The sequence below is a fragment of the Mobula birostris genome, chromosome 31 (assembly GCF_030028105.1).
Source record: "Mobula birostris isolate sMobBir1 chromosome 31, sMobBir1.hap1, whole genome shotgun sequence".
NCBI classification, from domain to species: domain Eukaryota; kingdom Metazoa; phylum Chordata; class Chondrichthyes; order Myliobatiformes; family Myliobatidae; genus Mobula; species Mobula birostris.
The window spans coordinates 23,986,720-24,008,369 of NC_092400.1; the positions used below are offsets into that span (position 1 = coordinate 23,986,720).

At 39.2% G+C, this 21,650-nt stretch overlaps 1 protein-coding gene across 3 annotated transcripts in view; it reads right to left on the minus strand.

The window, feature by feature from the left end:
• Positions 1 to 21,650, minus strand: part of LOC140190792 (uncharacterized) — a 62,299-nt gene that overhangs the window by 31,175 nt on the left and 9,474 nt on the right. The window contains exons 1-2 of one of the 3 annotated variants that reach the window (XM_072247634.1): positions 8,833 to 8,919; positions 6,325 to 6,443 (exon numbers count right to left, since the gene is read on the minus strand). In XM_072247634.1, coding sequence (XP_072103735.1) covers positions 6,325 to 6,361 — 37 coding nt within the window. In that variant the 5' untranslated portion in view covers positions 6,362 to 6,443; positions 8,833 to 8,919. Of the gene's footprint in view, positions 1 to 6,324; positions 6,444 to 8,832; positions 9,032 to 21,650 lie in introns of those variants that run through there. The other 2 variants (XM_072247632.1, XM_072247631.1) reach the window with 2 other exon arrangements.

A 21,650-nucleotide genomic window follows, 5' to 3' on the forward strand; every position in this document is an offset into this window, starting at 1 on the left:
GCCTGCAGAGTTCCTCCAGCATTTTGTGTATGTTGCTTGGATTCCAGCATCTGCAGATTCCCTCTTGTTTGTGATTTGACCACTCAGCAATCTGCCTTGATTGTTGTCCTGCACTGCCACTGCTCTTTAGAATTCTATTTAAATTCAAATATAACCCCTCCCCTTCTTTTAGCGTACTCTATAAGTTTGATCAAATAAGTAGCTTTTAAGAAACGTTAAAAATAGGAAACAAACAAGTTCAGTGAAAAAAATCTCAAATTAAGGCCTCTGGCAGTAGAATTTAATTTGAGGATAATCTGTTATTCCCCCATCCCCCAAAAGACTAGAGAAAAACTCCACTTGTGCACTCTCCACTGCCTACATTGCTCATTCATGTCACCTTCCCCAGGAAGAGACAGCATACTCCAGACAAGTCATTCCATGATGAGTGTTTCATTACCACCTCCTTTCTGCTGTAGCCTATTGTTTTGGCTATAGAGCTCAGTGGTTCATTGACCTTATTGATTAGTTATTTTTAATGTTGAGTATTTTGAACATCAGGCTTCCTTGCTCTCTCACTCAATGCTTCAAAATCTCCTTTAGAATTCTGATACCTGCGATTTTAAAAATTTGTTCTGTAATGCTGTAATCAATAAAAAAGATCCTGAATGTGAAGTTTTAACCTCTTTATAAAAATATTGTAGAATATTTTGTAACAATTTGAAACTCCTTTTTATTGGGTAAATGTGAATGTGGCTCATTAGCCCCTTGCTAACAGCTGCTGGGCTTCGCGATGAGAAATCCACCTTTCATAGGCTTCATATGTCTAGGGCGTATATGACTTTGGTCCCACCAATTTCCTGAGTTTGGGATGTCTCACCGACCCAAACCCAGTTTGTGTAAATGCTGTGTGATTTACTGCCCCCAGCAATCACCCGTAGGCAAGAAATAGCAGATCGTACACTGCATACGGTAAGAATGTTAACTTAAGCAAACAGTTATTAAAGGAAAGAAAGAAAAATAACAAAAAGGGCCCATTATTCTTAAACAGTCAAATATGCATTCAAGTTGGAGCTCATCTTGAACTTGTCTGTCACTCACGCGTTGAACCCTTGGTCTACGTGAAAGCACACTCAACCTTCTGAATGTCACCCGAAATCCATCTGGAACAAACAGGTCTCCCATGGGGGTATCAGTCCTTCCTCCTTAAAGCCATTCACCTGCACAAAGCATCTTGTGCAACAGGGATGGCACCCTCAGTCATCTTCCTTCCTGTGTTCTCCCAGCTCCTGCCAAAGAAGATAGCTCCACTCACACCGGTGTCTCTCACAAAACATCTTTGTCCAGCGTTCTCCAGAACCTTCCAATTCCACCATCCTGATTGGCTGACACCACATTCCTAAGTTGAACAACAAAGCCTCTTATCTCAGCTCAAACCCAAACAGGCTGAAAGCAGAACAGAGTGCTCTTTCAGAACTGCTAAAATGAAATACCTACAGCATAGCAGTAGAAATCTTAACCAGGTGTTACAAATGCATTTCCCTTTTCCAAGAGGAATGACACTTTGCTGAACCTTCACAGTAATAATTCATCTTCTTTCAAGACAATTCCTTGGGAAGAAAGATAACATACTCAAACTCTGGTTTTGTGGGTTTTGAAATTGCCATTGATGTTAGTCTGGCAACTGCAGACTCTTCCACGGATGCAGTAAGCCAGTGGGTGTTTACACTCCAATGCAAGCTCTTGGTGTCATTCTGAAAGCTCTTTCTCCGTTGTTGTGAGCCAGAGATTCCTAGTCATCACTGGAGATGTTGCATTTCTTCAAGGATTTGAACATTTTCCCTCTGTAGACCTACTAATCTCTTTCCATCATAGAACTAGGCTTTGGGGGTCAGATACCGGGCACGCGAATGACCTTGCTTGAACAATTTGGTTGATTGAACCTCAGCACCGGAGATGCAGCTTGGAAGAGCATTAAGACATTGGTACGATTATTCTTATAGTAAATTCCGAATGTTCTACAGTGACGGTATTGGTGGTATTCTTCCAGAAAATGTCTGCTGTATGTAGTGCAGGTCTCAGAACAACACAGGAGGGCTGGAATCTTTGCTGCCCGGTAGACCACAAGTTTTGTTCCAGCATGAAGTCTTAATAGTTAATCCCCATTTTCCTCCAATTAATCAAAAGCTGTGCTTGCACACTGAAGATGATGTAATGAAAATTGGTAATATGGTAAAACAATGAAGAAAGCATGGCTGAGTGTCATTGTTTTCAAATAACTTCCATAAATGTTTATTTGTTTGCTATTAAATTACAGCTAATACAAGATCTAAGCCTACATTCAATATTGAAATAGAAGTAGGAGTGGACTATTTGCCCCTTCATGCCTGCTCTGCCATTCAAGACCTCTACCTGTAATTCTCACGCATTTTCATTCATATTACTTGATTCCATCTATATCCAAAACCTCCTCAATCCTCTTGGTACAATTCCAAAACTTTCACCACTCCATCTATGAGGCAACTTCTCCACATGTTAAGTGGCCCATCCCTTAATCTGGGACAATATCTAAACCGCTTTTTGATTATACATTTCTGAGCTCCATCTGCCCCCTTATTTTCTCTCACCTCTTTCTGCTTATTGTCCACCATCTTGACCTCCACCCTTCCCCTGCCCCACCCACCTGGTTCCACCTGCCCATTATCCCCCTCTTCAAATTGCCCTACCTAACAACTGCCAGCTCCAGCTTTACCCCTCGCCCTCACTTCTTTTTACTGCCACCTTGCCTCTACACTCCAGTCCTGGTGCAGTGTTCAACCCAAAATGTTGACCAATACTCTGCCTCGACAGATGCTGTGTGACTCACTGAGTCCCTCCTGCAGTTTGTGTTTTGTTGCAGATTCCAGCACCTATAAACTCTTGGTGCCGTAGCAGAATCTGAGGGGTCCATATTGGTATTAGCTACCTTGAAACTCAGAACTGGGGTGGAGGTAGTTTTTTTTTGGTCCCAAGGGATTACCGAAGGAGACTTTCCACTTGCAGACCATAAATAAGATAGTAAAATAAACAAAGAATATAGAAGAGTGAAACGTGTAATACATTACAAGTCAGCATGTACGTCATCAATGGGAACCTAGATAAATTAACAAAAAAGGAACAATGAATCAAAGAACACGCAGGTAACTGAATAGGGACTTGGATGATAGACACGATTTATGAACATTTGTGCCTCTGCCAAAGGTCTGCTTCTGTATTGCAAATATTCCACAATAGCAGGCAAGCATACACAAAAGATTGCAGTGAGGATTTTTTTTTTGCAGTTTTGTATTTAAACAGCAATATTCCATTAAATGTCATTTAAAAAGATGATATTTGATTTTTGGCAGCCTCACTACTCACAATAAGCAAAAAATGCATCATGAAAAATGCTGAAGTAAATGCTGGATTCAATGATAAATGAAAGCAAACATTAATTAGAAGCATTTTGATCAGCCAAGTTTTGTTTTGAAGCAACAATTTTTATGTGATTATTGGAAATACTAGTTTGGAAAGGTTGCTGAGGCTAATAGTACAAAGTGAAAATTTAAGCACAGAAATCGATGCAGTATACCTAAAAAGCAATTTAGGTATAGTCATTATACTTGCATGCTAGTCATAATTTATCATCTGAAATTATACCTGACAGTATGAGATATGAATATGTAACTGCCAATCACTTAACCTCATATTATGAAACTCAAAGTTCTTTTCTGAACACAGGTAAACATTTACAATTGTATTTGAAAATGCTGGAAGCACTCAGGAGGTCAAGAACATCAGTAGGCAGAGAAAAGAGTTGATATTTCAGGTCAAGGTACCTTTATCAGGACTGGAAAAGTGAGAAGAATGTTTTAAGTTTCAGAGAAGCAGATGATGGAGTGAAGAGAGAGACTATGACACAGGCTATACCCAAGATAGCAGTTATTTTTAAATACTGGCCTTGGAGACAGATGAGAAAAAAATGAAAGTAAATTAATTTCGGAGAGGGTAGGGAGTGTTTACCTGAAATTTTTGATTTAATGTTAAGTCTTGCAGACTCCAAGATATCCAAGCCAAATGTAATCTTGGATGTATTTTCCTTTAAGTGAACACAGCAAGGTAATACCTTACCCATCCAAACAGAAACTAGGACGTGTCTTCACAAAAGAAATGCAGTGCTGAACCCAAGCCAGATTTGTGGACAGTTCACACTTGAAAATTAGTTGGGAATCTTTACTCTCAAAATTGTCCTTTGCATGCCTTTAATAACCAGTTAAAATTACTATTGGGATGTCTATTCATCCATCCCTGAAAACAGGGTCAAAAAAGGTGTCACTAGAGAAATTAACAGTTTTACAAACAGTATTAATAAACACAACAAATTATCTCCAATTATTTGATAAAAAGACTGTATGGTTAATGAGATTTAGATTGCTTTACTATAGTTAGAGGTTAAGAAAAAAGCCACTGAAAGAAAATTGGATGCATTTTAATTCAGAGTCTGAACAATGGGGAGCTTTCAGGCCAGAATATGCCACATTATGAAGCATTTATTTGCATATCCATGATTATTTGTCATAAATTTATGTATTTCCTCAGAGCAATGAGAAACAAGCCAGAACAAGCCTCTTCACATGATATTACCCAGAATGCTCAATTTTAATTATTTGGGGCATTGCTCTTATAAAAGTCCATCTGCCTGAGAGATGTACAGTACAAAGCAAATAAATAGAACCTGTATATTTGAGATAGGGATGTAATGAAATTTAAAGAGAGAATGGTTTGTGCTTATCCAATTAGAAAATCAGAACATATTTAAGGCACTATATTGTTTCAAAGTGACTGACAGCTAAAATTGAACACTTGAAAACCAAGGCTTCAAATGTAACACAGTGCAGAGGAAAACACTATTACAGAAATATTAAACATAGACAAGTCTAAGAAAAGGTTATACAGACAAATCTGAATTACTACAGAAAAGCACTTTCAAAAGTACCACAAGTAACTTCACTGGTTTACCATTACGTGTTTGTTAGGTGTTTATTGATAACATTTACTTCCTGCTTGCTGATTGGTCCTTTCTTACTTTCTCAGTAACTGTTAAGAATATTCAACTTCAAGTCTTAAAGTTATTAATTTTGTGAAATCTGGACATCACTTGCAAACCCAGCATTTATTATGCATCCCAATAATGCCCAAGTGAAGGTAGTGGTGAAACAGCAGTCCCTCTGGTGAAGAATTTTGACCCAACAGCAATGAAAGTGGTGAGAAATTCAGAGGAAAACAGGAACGTGGTAGCATGTAGGCGTCCTTTGGGTGTGCCATTGGTACAGTGACTGTGTCAATACATTTTAGACTGCATGCATTGCAGCCACAGTGCATTGGTGACAGAGTGAATGAACCTCTCGGACAGTAGATGAATTAACAGTCAAGTGGATGGTTTTATCCTGAATGGTATCCAACTTCTTGAGTGTTGTGGGAGTTGTCCTCATGTGGGCAAGTGGAAAGCATCCTGATCAGCTTAGTTATTGAATGGAAGTGTTAACCTCCTTTCTTTCTCCACAAACTGCCTTTTCTGCAGCCACTTTCTCTATTTATTTCAGAATTCTATCACAGTCCAATCTTTTGCCACAGAGGTGATGGAAAGACTTTTGGAGTACTAGTTCAGTTACTCACTACAGTATACAAAGTCTCTGACTTGCTCTTTTAGCAACATAATTTATCTGGCCGTTTCAGCTGGTTTTCAGATCGATCCTGGGTGACTCCCAGGATGTTAATGGCAAAATAATGTACAGGTAATGTCATTGAAAATCAGAGAGAGATAGTTAGACTCTCTTATTGGAAATTGCAAAAGAAACTCCTACAATAACCAGTCAACTTCCTGTTCTGCTCTCAAGGAAAAGGGTTATTAATAATCAGATGCAAATGGTTCAGAGACCAAGTAAGATATGATGCACTGAAGAAAATATGTGAGGTCTGATCAGTTAGATATTAAGCATACCGGAATTATTGGTGTGATCAATTTTAATGGACCATTTGTTTTCTAAACTACATCTGAAATTTCTGATGATACAAAAGTACATTTAACTTACAATTTTAGTATTGGTGTGAATCAACTTCCACCAAATTGGTAGTGAAGTCAAGCCTGATACAAAATCTGAAAGAATGGAATGAGGAACTTTCCATATCCCCAGATAGTCAAGAGGACGCTCAGTTGATGATAATGTTCAAGCCTCTATTTAAATGTTAAAATTTAGAAATACTTTCCTTTCCAGTCCCTAGGCATTTAAATTTATAATATGTAAAATATGTATAACATGCACTGACCTCTCTCATTCCCAGACAGGACATTCAAGCCAAGCATCCTAAGACTGAAGCTAAAATGCCAAAATAGATCAGTGCAAAGGCAAAGGCATTATGATACTTGTGCAAACCCAGCTTGCAATCTGTATAGATGTAAAGTTCATAGTCAGGCACTTTATTTAAAACATTTAACATTTAAAATTAAAATATCAGAAAAAACAGTATTGAAAAGCCAGAATTCAATTATTTTCAGTCAATGTTCTATTGTGATACCTCAATTTGGTTTATCTTTACATAAGTTACTACAGGTTTTAAGGGAACTGATTAGGGATAATTAATACAGATTAAAGTATATAAAGAGATCACTAAATAGCCACCAAAATGATCAAGTCTGCTACTATACAAATACTTCTAACAACAGGGGAGAAAACATGGGTATTTCACAGAAATTTTGCATACCAGTAGATTATAAATGGTGGCAAATACCCAGGGGCCAGTGTAGTAGAAATGTTACCATTTACACATCCCTTCCCACCCCTTTTAAGAAGTTCCACTGTCCAAAGCTTTGATTACAGTAAACTAATATTTGCCACCACAAGCAATATGGATGACGACTGAACTGCAGTACTTTGATGCTGCAATTGGACATTTATGGCTAGAATTTATTATCTAATCTTTTTCCAACAACGACAGACATCAGGCAGTTTAACTAGAACCTGATATTGGCAAAAAAATAAAGGGCAACTAAATCAACAATGGGGAAAATCACAGATGTTATTACATCAGGATTTACAGATGAATGTTAAAAATATTTCAGAAGAGAAATAAAAGACATCATAAAACGCTTGCTTTGTATTTTCTTATTACTTCTGCCAACTGTTGTAGTCAGCACGATTGCACGTAGGGACCCTAGCCCCTCCCTACTCTCTCCTCCAACTTCCACAAAATTTTTAATTACAGAACACCTGTACTTGCCCATATGTACAACAGGCTTCGCCAAAAAAAAAAATCAAGTATACAACTAAAGATGACTCACATCTTCACTGTTAATTGTCTACTTTCTTCTCAACAGAATGCAAATTGCACAATAGGTATCATGATGGATGCTGTAGGAGGCATGTATCTGTTCGCTATCTACAATTTTTTCTTTGTTGTGTGTTTATTATGGTAACTAGTCACGAGTGGAGGTGTGGTAAAGTGAAGGGACTAAGTTATGTATTCTTGTTAATACTTTTGCTTATTTTGTTGCAGTTTATAGTTTGGAACCTGGTGGAGGTAGTATCTTTTGCTAACTGCTGAATAATGCTTAGCTTACATTTGGATATGCTTAAGTTTCATCGCTTCAAGATTGTATGTTTGCTAATTGATAATAAAGGGGCGAATAAAGGATTCAACTTTTGGAATAATCACTGGAGCTGGGGGAACGTCATTCAAGAATAACAACTCTGTAGGCTAGTGGCAATTGTCTTGTTTTGGTTTAGTTTTGCCACTGTACATGCTATTGCAAATTCTTTAAGAAATCTTTTTTTCATGTCCAAAATACTGATTATGAAAGAATAAAATTAAACAAACTGTTTCAATTAATCCACCACCTCCACTCTCCTGTCCAACCTGCCATGGCTTTGCAGGAAGCTCCCTGAATAACAGGCTCTGTGTAATACTGTTTCTGTGTAACAGATAGGGTAGGAATTGCTCACATTATTGACCAGAAATGTTAATTTTGCTCCTCCCCCTACAGACGCTATCTAAACTGCTAAGTAATTCCAGCACTTTGTTTTATTTATTAGATGCTGAGCCTGTAAGCATAAGTTGCCCCCCCCCGCCCCCCAGGGAGTTAGCTGGGAAAAATAGGGAGCCTTGTCTTGTTCCACAAACTGTTTTGGTTTAGAGATACAGCTCGGTAACAGGCCCTTCCGGTTCAACGAGCCCACGCCTCACAATTACACCTATGTGACCAATTAACCTACTAACCTGCAGGTCTTTGAAATGGGGGAGGAAACTGGAGAACCCATACAGTCACTAGGAGAATGTAGAAACTCCTTGCAGACAGCAGTGGAATTGAACCCCAGACACTGGTGCTTTAACAGTGCTATGCTAACAGCTTGGCTGCCGTGCTGCCCCAATTTTGATCCAGGCTCAATTCCTGCCACCGCCTGCAAGGAGTTTGTATGTTCTCCTGTGATCATGTGCGTTTCCTCCCACAATCCTAAGATGTACTGGTTGACAAGTTAATTGGTCATTGTAAATTGTCCCATGATTAGGCTAGGATTAAATCAGGGGTTGCTAGGCGGCATGGTTTGAAGGGCTGGAAGGGCCTATTCTGCACTATACTCTCAATAAGTAAATATTTATAATCCTTTTATAGATATTGTATTTTTCCTGGATCGTCACTTACTTTTTATGATGGCTAACAATGCAGTGCCATGCTTTGGATGGTCCACTGACATCATACCTTTCAACAATTTTCAGAGGAATTAATAGTAGAGACAGACATCTGGGGGGCCTAAGGTGCCATTATGGAGTTTACCTTACCTGCAAAATCAAGCCCTTTATCAACATGCTTAACTCTGTAATGTGCTCTCAAGATGACAGGATCCTGGTAGGCTTCAGTCACACTACAAAAGGGACAGTGCATGTGGCTACCTTTAGAACTGGCAGAACATTTCTCATCCTGGCAGAGAACTGGATTGTAGTTATGCTCTGTTCCTTTAACCCTCACTGATGGATGAGTCTGTGTATAGAAATCAAGGTAGAAAACACAATTAGAGACATATAATCTAAAGCCCCATTTCAAAATTATTCATTCCTTTATACAATATTTTTGATATTACAGTGCCTCACTCATTTAGCTCAATTTTGAGGCGATAATTGTGGTGAGACATGAAAAAAGCTGCGCATGTACAGAAAGCGAGGACTACACGTTAGAGAACAAAAAGAATACCAGGGCAGTAAGTACTTTGTTTCAACTGGAGAATGGTTGAAAAAGGATGGAATGCCAGGCAGCAATAAAAAAAAACAACAAATAATTTTTGAATCAAAATTAATTCAGATGCACTCATGCTTAAATAAAGAAATACAGGGTCTCCAGTACTGGAGGTTGAATATTTGGATTTATAGTATACTGTCACCCAATTTGTTTAAAGAAGTAAAAATGTTAGGAGATTTGGAGGACCTGAGTTATAAGGGAAGACTGAGTAGGTTAGGACTTTATTCCTCAGAACGTAGAAGATTAAGAGGAGACTTGATAAAGGCAGGCAAAATTATGAGGGACATAGGTAGGGTAAATGCAAGTAGGCTTTTCTTTTTTCACTGTGGTTCAGTGGGACTACAACCAGAGATCATGGGATAAAGGTGAAAGATGAAAGTTTACGGGAAACATGAGGGGAAAGTTCTTCACTCAGAGGTTAGTGGGAGTGTGGAACAAGCTGCCAGCACAAGTGGTGCATGCAAGCTTGATTACAACGCTTAAGGGAAATTTGAATAGGTACATGGATGGTAGGGGTATGGAGGACTATGGTCCTGGTGTAGACTGACAGGAGTAGGCACTTTAAATGGTTTTGGCATGGACTAGATGGGCTGAAGGGCCTGTTTCTGCACTGTACTTTTCTATGACTCTATGCAAAGCTTGGAGTTGTTGAAATGCAAAGCCTCTCATCTTCAGCTGAGTTCTCAGACAGACGGTAGCTGAGAAACAATTCCAGGACAGACCTTTGGAAAATCTGAGACATGACTGGAAAAACAGAGAAACCACCACAGCAATGCTCAGGCTATGATCCAGTAAATGAAAATGCAGCCAACAAAAGGCAGTTCCACTCAGCCAGAAGAGTGAGTGGCTTTGATTAAGATGCTGTAACCTACAATTCATAGGTTACAGAGAGGTCAAGGAGAATAACAGACTATGTTATGCTTCATAGTCCTGATCACAACCATGTGGGATTTAACTTTGAATTTTGATTTATGCTGCTCTAGTACTGAATCAGACAAAAATCAGGTGGGAAAAAAATCCAAAAATGAAGCTGTCAGCAAGACAAGATTGAATTTGACATTTTGACATGATCAAGGATCACAGAGAAGAAAGAGCGATCAAAGATGGGAAGGAGAGTTAGCTTGCAAGTTCAACGGGTTCAAGGGCAGCACTGAGTTGGAATAATGACAGCAGTTCTAAAAAGATGGCAGTGCAAGAAAAAGAAACCACTTCTTATCAGTGAGTACAGGAGCCAGTAAAGTAAGAATTCAGTTGAGAAAGCTGGATATGGATCTTACAGACAAGTGCAACATTAACAATATGAAATGAGAAAACACTGGTTCAGAGCTAGGATAATCGATTCAAAACACCCAGATTAATGGTGTCTACATCTTAGTGACAGCGAAGACCACAAGCTCCTTTTGTTTGCTGGAAGTGAAATTAAAATTCTCACTAATAATTGTTACATATATGGAATTTTAGTTAATTTTTTTGATATTAAAAACTACACTGTATAGAGAGATGCAGTACATTACTAAAATATCAGATCCATTTGATTTACTAAACTTATTAACCATCCAACTGTCAAAAATTACATTTGTAATTTGGAAGAAAAATGGTTTCATTAAATGAACACCATTAAATTCAGTTTCTTCTCTTTATATATCCCCATAGACAATCTTCACCTCCATGGAAATTGACTGAATAATTTCTCAATACAGATCTCCATGCTATTTTTTTAAATCTGTGATTTCTAAACGTCACCCATTTTTAAATCTTAAGTTTTGCTTGTCCATAACTGGATTAATAGAATATTTATTGGTAGCATTAGTTAATTCTCTCATTAACTAAATGAGAAAACAGCATCATTACAATGGATTATCAATTTTGCTCAGAGTATTTGTAAAATGAAGCATCTAAAAGCTGTCCAATAGAAGTTGCATAAGGTCACTATAATGACAGACACTTCTAAATTAGAGTGCATCCTTAATATAATGCAGGAGTCAGAAGACAGCTTTAACACCTGTATTATAAGCTAAACAGTTTTCATCACTTTTTAATTGTATAGTTAAAGCATCAGATTTGTCTTTTTTAGTTTTTGAAACATTATAAACTAATCAATATTTTCTCAATCATCACAAAGTAATGGCTGTATCATCAATGGTCAAATTAAAAATTTATTATCCAAGTACATATATGTTACCATATACTATCTTGGGTTTCATTTTCTTGCAGGTATTTATAGGAAATTAGGAAATACAACAGAATTTATTAAAAACTATACAAACAAGTCTTACGAACAACTAATATGAAAAAGATAAATTGTACAAATATAGAAAAAAATACTGAGAAGACAAGTTATAGTACAGTAATTGAAAGTGAGTCTGTAGGTTGTAGAATCAATTCAGAGTTGTGGTGAGTGAAGTTATCCACATTGGTTCAGGAGCCCAATGGTTGTTGAATAATGACTGCTCCTGAACCTGGTGGTGAGGGACCTCAGGCTTCTGTCCCTCCTGCCTGATGATAGTAGCAAGAAAAGAGCATCATATTTATGATGGATGCTGCTTTCTTGTGGCAGCACCCCATGTAAATGAGCTCAATAGTGGGGTTGGCTTTGCCTGTGACAGACTGGACTGTTTCCACCACTTCTGTAGACTGGGCTCTGGCATTTCCATACCAGGTCATGATGCAACCAGTTCGGATACTTTCCACTGTACATCTATTTTATCAAAGTTTTTGGTGATACACTGAATCTACCAAACTTCTAAGAAATCGTAGGTGCTCCCATGCCTTCTTTGTGATGGCACTTTCATGTTAGTTGCAGGACAGATCCACTGATATGATAAAGCCAAGGAATTTAAAGCTACCAACCTTCTTTACCTCTGGTCCCCTGTTGAGGACTGACTTGTAAATCTCCTGTTCCTTTGTCCTGTAGTTAATAATCAGCTCTTAGGTGTCCAGCTACATTTACTTACTAGTAACCAGCTCAACAATGTTCATATTGGGTTTTGCATCACTCTGTTCTAAGCTCCGTCAAAGCTTTTGGTAATTGTTGATCACAGAACTGAATTCTGAAGCAGACGTGAAAGTAATTGCTCAGAATATCAGAGCCACATTTGGCTACGAGTGATATCAAGAAGTCATGATAAAACTGAAGTGAACGGGCTGCAAGGGAAACAAATCCAATAGTTACATCTTATATCTTGCACAAAACCAAGATGGTTCTATTTGTTGCTCATCTCCAGCCAGAAATTCTACCTAGCTACACTTGACATTCAAAGGCATTATCATCACAAAGTCCCGCACTAACATTATGGGAGGGCTGACCTTACGTACTAGGCCACCTAAATACTAAGTCAGGTCCTAGCACAGGTATCCTGCAATAAGTAACCATTCTCTGACATTCTCCTTATATCCACAAAGGTTTTTTCTGGTGCTCCGGTTTCATCCCAGATCCCCAAAATGTGAAGGTTGGCATTTTAATTTGTTAATTGGCCACTGTAATAGTCACAGTAGTCATAGTCATACTTTATTGATCCCGAGGGAAATTGGTTTTTGTTACAGTTGCACCAAATAGTGATAAAACCATAAGTAATTAAATAGTAATATGTAAATTATGACAGGAAATAAGTCCAGGACCAGCCTATTGGTTCAGGGTGTCTGACCCTCCAAGGGAGGAGTTGTAAAGTTTGATGGCCACCAACAGGAATGACTTCCTATGGCGCTCTGTGTTGCATCTCGGTGGAATGAGTCTCTGGCTGAATGTACTCCTGTGCCCAACCAGTCCATTATGTAGTGGATGGGAGAGATTGCCCAAGATGGCATGCAACTTGGACAGCATCCTCTTTTCAGACACCACCGTCAGAGAGTCCAGTTCCATCGCCACAACATCACGGCCTTACGAATGAGTTTGTTGATTCTGTTGGTGTCTGCTACCCTCAGCCTGCTGCCCCAGCACACAACAGCAAACATGATAGCACTGGCCACCACAGACTCGTGGAACATCCTCAGCATCGTCCAGCAGATGTTAAAGGATCTCAGTCTCCTCAGGAAATAGAGACGGCTATGACCCTTCTTGTAGACAGCCTCAGTGTTCTTTGACCAGTCCAGTTTATTGTCAATTCGTATCCCCAGGTATTTGTAATCCCCCACCATGTCCACACTATGATAGAATTGGTGGAAAAACGGGTGTTTGAGGGTCGGCACAAACTTGGTGGACCAAAAGGCCAATTTCAGTGATGCCCCTCTCTCCATAGATCTACTGCAAAGTCTTTCCACAAGATACAAGTTAGGAGCATCATGAAGTGTTCTCCCCTTGCCTGCAGGACTGCAGCTTCAATGACTGTCAATATATTTAACATCCAGAACAACGCGGTACACTCGCTTGGTACTAAAACCAACCACCTAAAACATATTCCTTCTACCATTATGCATAGTAACTGCAACTGCGTATGAACTGCAGTTACATACCCAGGCTCCTGTAATAGCACCACCCAAAACAATGAGTTCCATCAATCAGAATGTCAAGATGAGGATGCTTAGAAACAAAATTACCTGCACATTCCCCTCCAAGTTGCACATCATCTTGACTTGGAAATATACTCTGTCATTCAATGTTGCTCAGTGTAACTCCTCCTCAAACACATTATGGAATTCCTTCCCCACTACAACTAAGAAGTTTAAAGTGAAACTCAAGGATCTGCTTGATAATCATTACCTTATTTATCACACGTACATCAAAATGCAGTGAAATGCACTGTTCTGCATCCCGGGATTGTCCTGGGGACAGCCCACAAGTGTCCCCAGGCTTCCAGCACTAATATAGCATACCCACAACTTACTAACCTTAACCTGTTCACCTTTGGAGTGTGAGAGGAAACCAAAGTACTCGGAGGAAAGCTATGCAGTCATGGGGAGAATGTACAAGCTCCTTACAGACAGCAGCAGGAATTGAACTCCAATCAGCAATTGTTGGCACTGAGAAAGCGAATGCGCTAGCCACTACTTTTCCCAAGGGCAATTAGGGGTGGTCAAGAAATGCTAGCCTTGCTGAAGACATCTATATTCCAAAAAAATGAATAAATAAAAATAATCTGAAATTAGTCAATAGCCTTATCAGTATTGGCACTAAAGTAAGTGGGCATTTCTCCATCAATCAATACTAACAACAAATCAAATGGTCATTACCAGAAGAAATTCTGCAGATGCTGGAAATCCAGAACAACACACACAAAATGTTGGAGGAACTCTGCAGATGGTCATTAACCCTGGTTCCTGTTTATTGACTGCACTGTGTACAAATTGGCTACCATGTTTTCCTGTATACCAAGAGATTGCATGTTTAAACTAACAAGGTTGGCAAAAACAGGGCTTGTACTATGCTGTTCTATTCTGCATTCTGTCACTGGCTGCAAAACACTACTATGATCTGAGGACCAGATGAAAAGCAAAATAACAGAGCGTTTTCCCCCTCATGTTCAACCAAAAATATCGCCCTCTATTTTCCATTCAGTGCAAAAGGGATGGTGCTTGCTAATGACTTCAGAGAAATCGCTTCACAAAGCTTATGTGGGCTATATAGCATGCCCTTTTTTTAAAATCTTTCCAGGTATCGTTTTATGTCCACTGCAAGTCAAGACTTCTGACAGAAATATTTTTTAAAATGTAACTTTTAAAATATTTACTGAGAAGGAAATATAGACTGTAACCTACAGACAGGAATAAAATTGAAACCAATATATCACAAACACTTCATTTTTACAGAATGTGGATTTAGGAAATATTCATGTGAAGCCAATCATATTCTCTGTACAATACTGGTTTATAGCTCAGCAGTAATTATAAATAAAAACCAAAATAAAGATTGGCAATTATATAATGCTTTTTGAAACCCTTTTGGGATATCACAAATAACTCTAAAGTTAACAAAATACTTCTGAAGTGCATTCACTATAATGTTAAAGTGGCCAATTTACAAACATCAAGTTCCCTCAAAATGCTACTTTTATATTTATTGGATCAGGAATAAATAATTGCTAGACTAGCAAGAATAACTCCACTGTACTTTACAGGAAATTTATGCCTACTTGACAGAGAAAATGTTGGTCTTAATTTAACACCTGATCCAAAAGAAACACACCAGTGTGTAGAGCACTCTCTCCATCTAACACAAATTAACATACCTCATTTGAAGTATTCTGAACAATTTTAGACCTCCTATCTAAGAAAGGATGTGCTGACATTGGAGAAGGTTCAAAGGAGGTTCATGAAAATGATTCTGAGATTGTAAGGCTTGCCCTATGAGGACTGTTTCATTGCTCTAGGCCTGTACCCACTGGAATTCAGAAGAATGAGGGGTGACCTCATTGAAGCCTTTCGAATGTTGAAAGGCCTCAACAGAGTGGATGTAGAGAGGATGTTTCCTATGGTGTGGGAATCTAAAACCAGAGGGCACAGCCTCAGCATAGAGGGGCATCCTTTTATAATGGAGAGGAGGAGGAATTTCTTTAGCCAGAGTGGTGAATTTGTGGAATTCGTTGCCACATGCAGCTGTGGAGGCCAAATCATTGGGTACATTTAAAGCAGAAGCTGATAGATTTTTGATTAGTCGGGGCATGAAGGGATGCAGGGAGAAGGCAGGAGACTGGGGCTGACAGAGAAATGGATCAGCCATGATGGAAATGACGGAGCACTCGATGGGCCAAATGGCCAAATTCTGCTCCTGTCTTATAGTCTTATACCTGTTTTAGTATCTGCACTGGGACCTGAACCATCCAGACTAAATGCTTAGCAGGTGTTTGGAAACTGAATCATACTTCACTGAAGGTGCAACATCTTTTTGTAATGAAAACAGTGTGAGAAAAGGATGACGTTCCCTTCCAATCAGTAGTTCTGAAGTAACGCTGAAGACCCCAATCCCTTACTTTGCAGAGGAGCAGACAGAATAACCAAAAGCAATTTCTTGATTACTGTAAGTGCAGATATGCAACCACTGGAAACTTTTGTCATTGTCACAGAGTATTTGTTCACAGCTTTGTCACCAATGAAACTACAAATTTACAGTTGTTGCCTTTCTTATTTTACCACTTCAATCCTCAGTCTTAAAAAACAGTGAAATATTTACTTCAATGAATAACTAGAGATTACATATATGCGACAGAGCGCTCAATAAATGCGCTCCTTACTTCTCTGTGGACTGTCACCTTGTCATGGTGGAGAAGCTTGTGTGGTCCTGTGATCCCGAGAGCAATGCCATCTGGAGCTATGCTCCTGGTAGGGTCACCCAAGGTGGTAAGGTCGAGGGTGAGGTCCCTGACAAAGAACAATCCAACCAAGACCTCAACGGTGGAACAGGCGGACAAAGTTACTTCGAACTCAATGGCTGTGAAGACGGATGAAGGCTGCAACAAATCTATCAGCTCCAATCGTCGTGGTTTCCATGCCATTGGAATCAGTTGGTTGATTTGTGAAGTATTGTGTGCTTCTTGGAGTGCAACATCAAGTACACGTTAAACAAATACACGCACAGGCGTCTTCACTCTGTGGGCCACTTCTTCAGAACGAAGACCATCATCCTCGACCTCTTGAGTTAGCCACAACGACGAAATGCGCTCCTTACACAAGTGCATTTACACACACACACACACACACACACACACAGACATTGCCTGGTCATTCTGCTGTTGTTGTGCTAAGTGTATGCACTTCACCGTCTTCCCTGGTATATTCACATAATGGGTCCTAAACCTGCCTGATGTGTTTTACGGTGCCTTTCCCGCCATACACTTCGGAAAATCCCATTCCTTTAGTAATAGGGATATATAACTGTGTATATATTGTTTGTATACTCTACTGCAGGTAGATACTTGTTTATTTTGTAATATGATTGTAAATACATTGTGGGGTGCATCATATTCTAATTCATATGTAGCTTAAGTTAACTTTGTGGGTAATTAAAGATGATACATCCTGGTGCCGAATAAACTGTGCGGATCACTTTTGGTAGGATAGAGAGAGAGAGAGACACCAAGCTGCCAGGAGCACACACTGGGCAAAACTTGGAGCTATTTATTGTATTTTCTGGTAGATAGCTTTTTGTAAATATGGGCAGTTTTCTTTTCACTACTTTAACTAATTTTTGTAAGTTTGATTTTTGACACACTTAATAAATGCCATTTTTTACTTTGGTTGTAACCCACATATGTAACAATACGAGGAGTGATTGATAAGTTCGTGGCATAAGGTAGAAGGAGTCAATTTTAGAAAACCTAGCACATTTATTTTTCAACATAGTTCCCTCCTACATTCACACACTTAGTCCAGTGATCGTGGAGCATACGGATCTTGGACCTCCAGAAAGTACCTGCAGCAGGGGTGATTGATAAGTTTGTGGCCTAAGGTAGAAGGAGATGAGTTATACAACTCCCGTTACATGTACATGCAGGTCAACTGAGTGATCATGCAGAAAGTATGAAGTTAATAGTTCATCAGTTAATAACTCATCGGGGTGATTGATAAGTTCGTGGCCTAGGGTAGAAGGAGATGAGTTATACAACTCCCGTTACATGTACATGCAGGTCAACTGAGTGATTATGCAGAAAGTTTGAAGTTAATAGTTCAACAGTTAATAACTCATCGGGGTGATTGATAAGTTCGTGGCCTAGGGTAGAAGGAGATGAGTTATTAACTTCAAACTTTCTGCATAATCACTCAGAGTTGACCTGCATGTACATGTAACGAGAGCTGTATAACTCATTTCCACCTACCTTAGGCCACGAAATTATCAATCACCCCTGCTGCGGACACTTTCTGGAGGTCCAAGATCCGTATGCTCCACGACCGCTGGACTAAGTGTGTAAATGTAGGAGGGGACTATGTTGAAAAATAAATGTGCTAGGTTTTCTAAAATTGACTCCTTTGACCTTAAGCCACGATCATATCAATGACCCCTCGTATATTCAAATATTTCATGAACATAAAACTTAACAGATTTCCTTTATGCCAAGATTATAAATCTGCCGCCATTTAGTAACAGTTTCTCTAGCTCAAAGCAGATTATGGCACTCTTTCACAAAGTATATTTAACTTTCCAAGTTTTGCATGCATAATCCTTATTTTTTCATAGTAGCTATTAACAAAAGGTTTATTTCTTTTATAATGCTTTAATATATTTGCCTACCACTGTCTTGCTTACAGGCTGCGTTATATCAATAAGTGGCTTTAAAACAAGAGAAAATCTGCAGATGCTGAAAATCAAAGCAACACACACAAAATGCTGCAGGAACTTGCTCCTCCAGAATTCTGTGTGTGCTTTGTGGCTTTTAAAGCTTCCATTTATAATACATTTTCCACTTAGCACAAGACAAATCCATAACCAACAAAAGCAAAATTAATCTGTCAAAAGTTAGTCTCAAAACTAAAAAAAGTTTAAATTTATTTGTCAATGTCAATTTTCAAACATGGAAAAACTCTTGACAGATGTCAGCTCATGTTTAAATTAAAATGATATCCATGACACATGTAAATTTCCACTATGCAGAGTGAATTCCTCCGCTACAATCACAGACAGACAGATTGCAGCATAGGGAAAAGCTAGTGTTTGCAAGGTGATAATGCAGTAAGTTATTGGGAAGGTGAACTGGAGTGGGGAGAATAGCATAATCTTTGCCTGACAAGCAGTAGGGAGAACATTGCTCTTAAAGATTCAAACCTAAAGCCTGCACAAACATAAAACAAAGTGATGGTGCTTGCATGGAAAATAAATTCAAGTGGACATGTGTCACAACAAATGTATTTTTCCTCAAATCACAGGTTCATAGCAAATATTCAGGACAGATCAGATGTTTTAAGATGTTTAAATCCATTTTTGGATCCAGATCAACTTTTTGCCCTAATGCAATTTCCATAACTAGCTGCAGATTACCTTGCCTAGTGATAACACCAACTTTCTCTTTTTGAAGCCTTGATCCAGTTACCTGATCTCTAAGGCTACCCATGTACAACAGCTTATTGTCAATTTCCATTTTATTATTAGAAAATCATGTTTCATGAAAATGAAATCTTGAAGAAAATAAAGACTGCTACCACTAATAGGATCTTCTATTCTCCCCCCCCCCCATTTTAAACTTTATTTAACTAATTGCATTTAGGTTTCTTAACCACCATTGTAAAATTTGAACATGACCTTCACCATGACTCTTTATCTCGACACTGCTTGTTCACATATCATGCTATTATTCCAGCAGAAAGTTCCCCATGAACCAAAACAAAATATTCAAGCAAGTACCAGGAGACAGGCTAGAAGTTTTCCTTCTCTTCAAAAAGAAATCCTCCCCCTCTTCTATTCCCCACTCTGGCCTTTTACCTCTTCTCACCTGCCTATCACCTCTGCCTGGGTCCCTCCCCCTTCCCCATCTCCTGTTTTCCACTTTCCTCTTCTCCTCTCCCATCAGATTCCTTCCGCTCCAGCCCTTGACCTTTCTCACCCATCCAGCTTCACCTATCACTTTCCAGCTATCCTCCTTCCCCACTCCCACCCTTTCATTCTGGCATCTTCTCCCTTCCTTCGCAGTCATGAAGAAGGGTCTCGACTCTACTCATTTCCATAGATGCTGCCTGACCTGCTGAGTTCCTCCAGCATTTTGTGTGTTGCTTTAGAAATTCATGATTTAAGAGAGTAATGTCATTGTCTTGACAGCATTCAGGTGTCAAAAATGACTGAAAACCACACACCAATAGGTAAACTATAGGCTGAATAAACCATTTAGTCCTAACTCCAACCATCTACCCAGAGAAAACATTGAGCTGTTTTGTATTAGATTCAGAAGTTAATTCTCTTTGTCATCATGCCTGGCTGCTGTATGATAAAGAATGTCATAACACCAGTCATAAACCTGAATCATCAGTATTGAAATACTGCTTCATATTTATCATTTGTAGAACACATGATAAAGTACTCAAGAGGTGCTCTGACAGCTGTTTAAGATTTCACTCGAATTTTGTAGCCAAATCAGTCAGGGTTCAATGCTTTAACATAGACAGTTAAAACATTTTTGGTCACATTACCTCATCAGTATTTCTTTGTGGAATTAAAAAAAAGCATCCCTAACAGGGTGTGCAAATAAAATTATAAGTGAATAAGGCAGAAAATTGGAAAACACATCACTGCTGATGAGAAACTATGGTCAAAACATCTGTTGTCTCCTCTCAGTCTTGTCCATGCAATTACGATTACTGCAGGGACAAAAGTTAACAATTAAGTGGGTATGGAAAAGATACTTCACAAAGCTTGCCAATGTCTCAGGAGGATAGATTATACTGTTAATTGAGGAGTTTCCTGCCAGATGAAATGGCGCCAGCTCTCTAAGAAATAATACATCAAGAAATCAGCTTATGCTGCATTATACTAAAACTCCTTAGGAGTAACCAAGGGAATAAAACCAAGCTTGAAAGAAATTATAAAACTTTACATTAATACAAGTATAACCTCACTTATGGGGAACAAAATTACAAGGCCTTTGGAGAAGTCTGAATTACAGACAAATCAGGTTTGACAGAACTTATTATATGTCACAAGGTAACATTTAGCTGAGAGCAGGAACAGGTCATGTACTCCCCTTAAGTCTGCTCGGCCACTGAATGACATGATGGCTGATCTGAACATACTGACAGAGTTGCTGTCTCAAAGCTCCAGTGAACCCAGTTCAATCCTGACCGTTGATGCTGTGTGGAAACACAAGAGACTGCAGTTGCTGGGATCTGCTGCAACAGTTTGCTGGAGGAACTCATCAGGCTGAGCAGCATCTGTGAAGGGAGGAAAAGGAATTGCCAGCACTTTGAATGAAAACCCTGCACTGGAACTAAGGGAGGGGGGCGATAACCAATACAGAGACAGAAACTAATGGTAGTAGGGAGACTGGGAGCAGGGGTGGGAGTTTAAGGACAACAGACAGATTGAGACAGGTAGAAGAGAGGGAGGGGAGAGGGGTGGAGTTGGGAGACAGGAACAGGAGGATAATAGATGGGGGGAGGGGGCAAACTGGAGCCAGGCGGAATAGGGCAGGTGAAAATGGAGACAGCTGCTCAAGAATGGTTAACAGAACCACAAGACCCAAGTCAGAATCTGATAAAGTAAGGAAAGTGATAACGGGAAGCATTATGGGAGCGGTGAAAGGCAGATGGAAGCAGCACCTGAAGGAGTAGGAGGACATGACAGCAGGTGGGTAAATTCATGGGAAGTAGGTGAATGGCACCAGGAGGGAGAGGGTTTCAAAAATAGCTGATGGTGGATGGGGAGGGGTTAAAGTGACACAAAGAAGGGGGCTGGAAGAGGACCAAAGGACACAGAGGAGGAAAACAGAAAGTATAGTTAACTTAACTGTGGTTT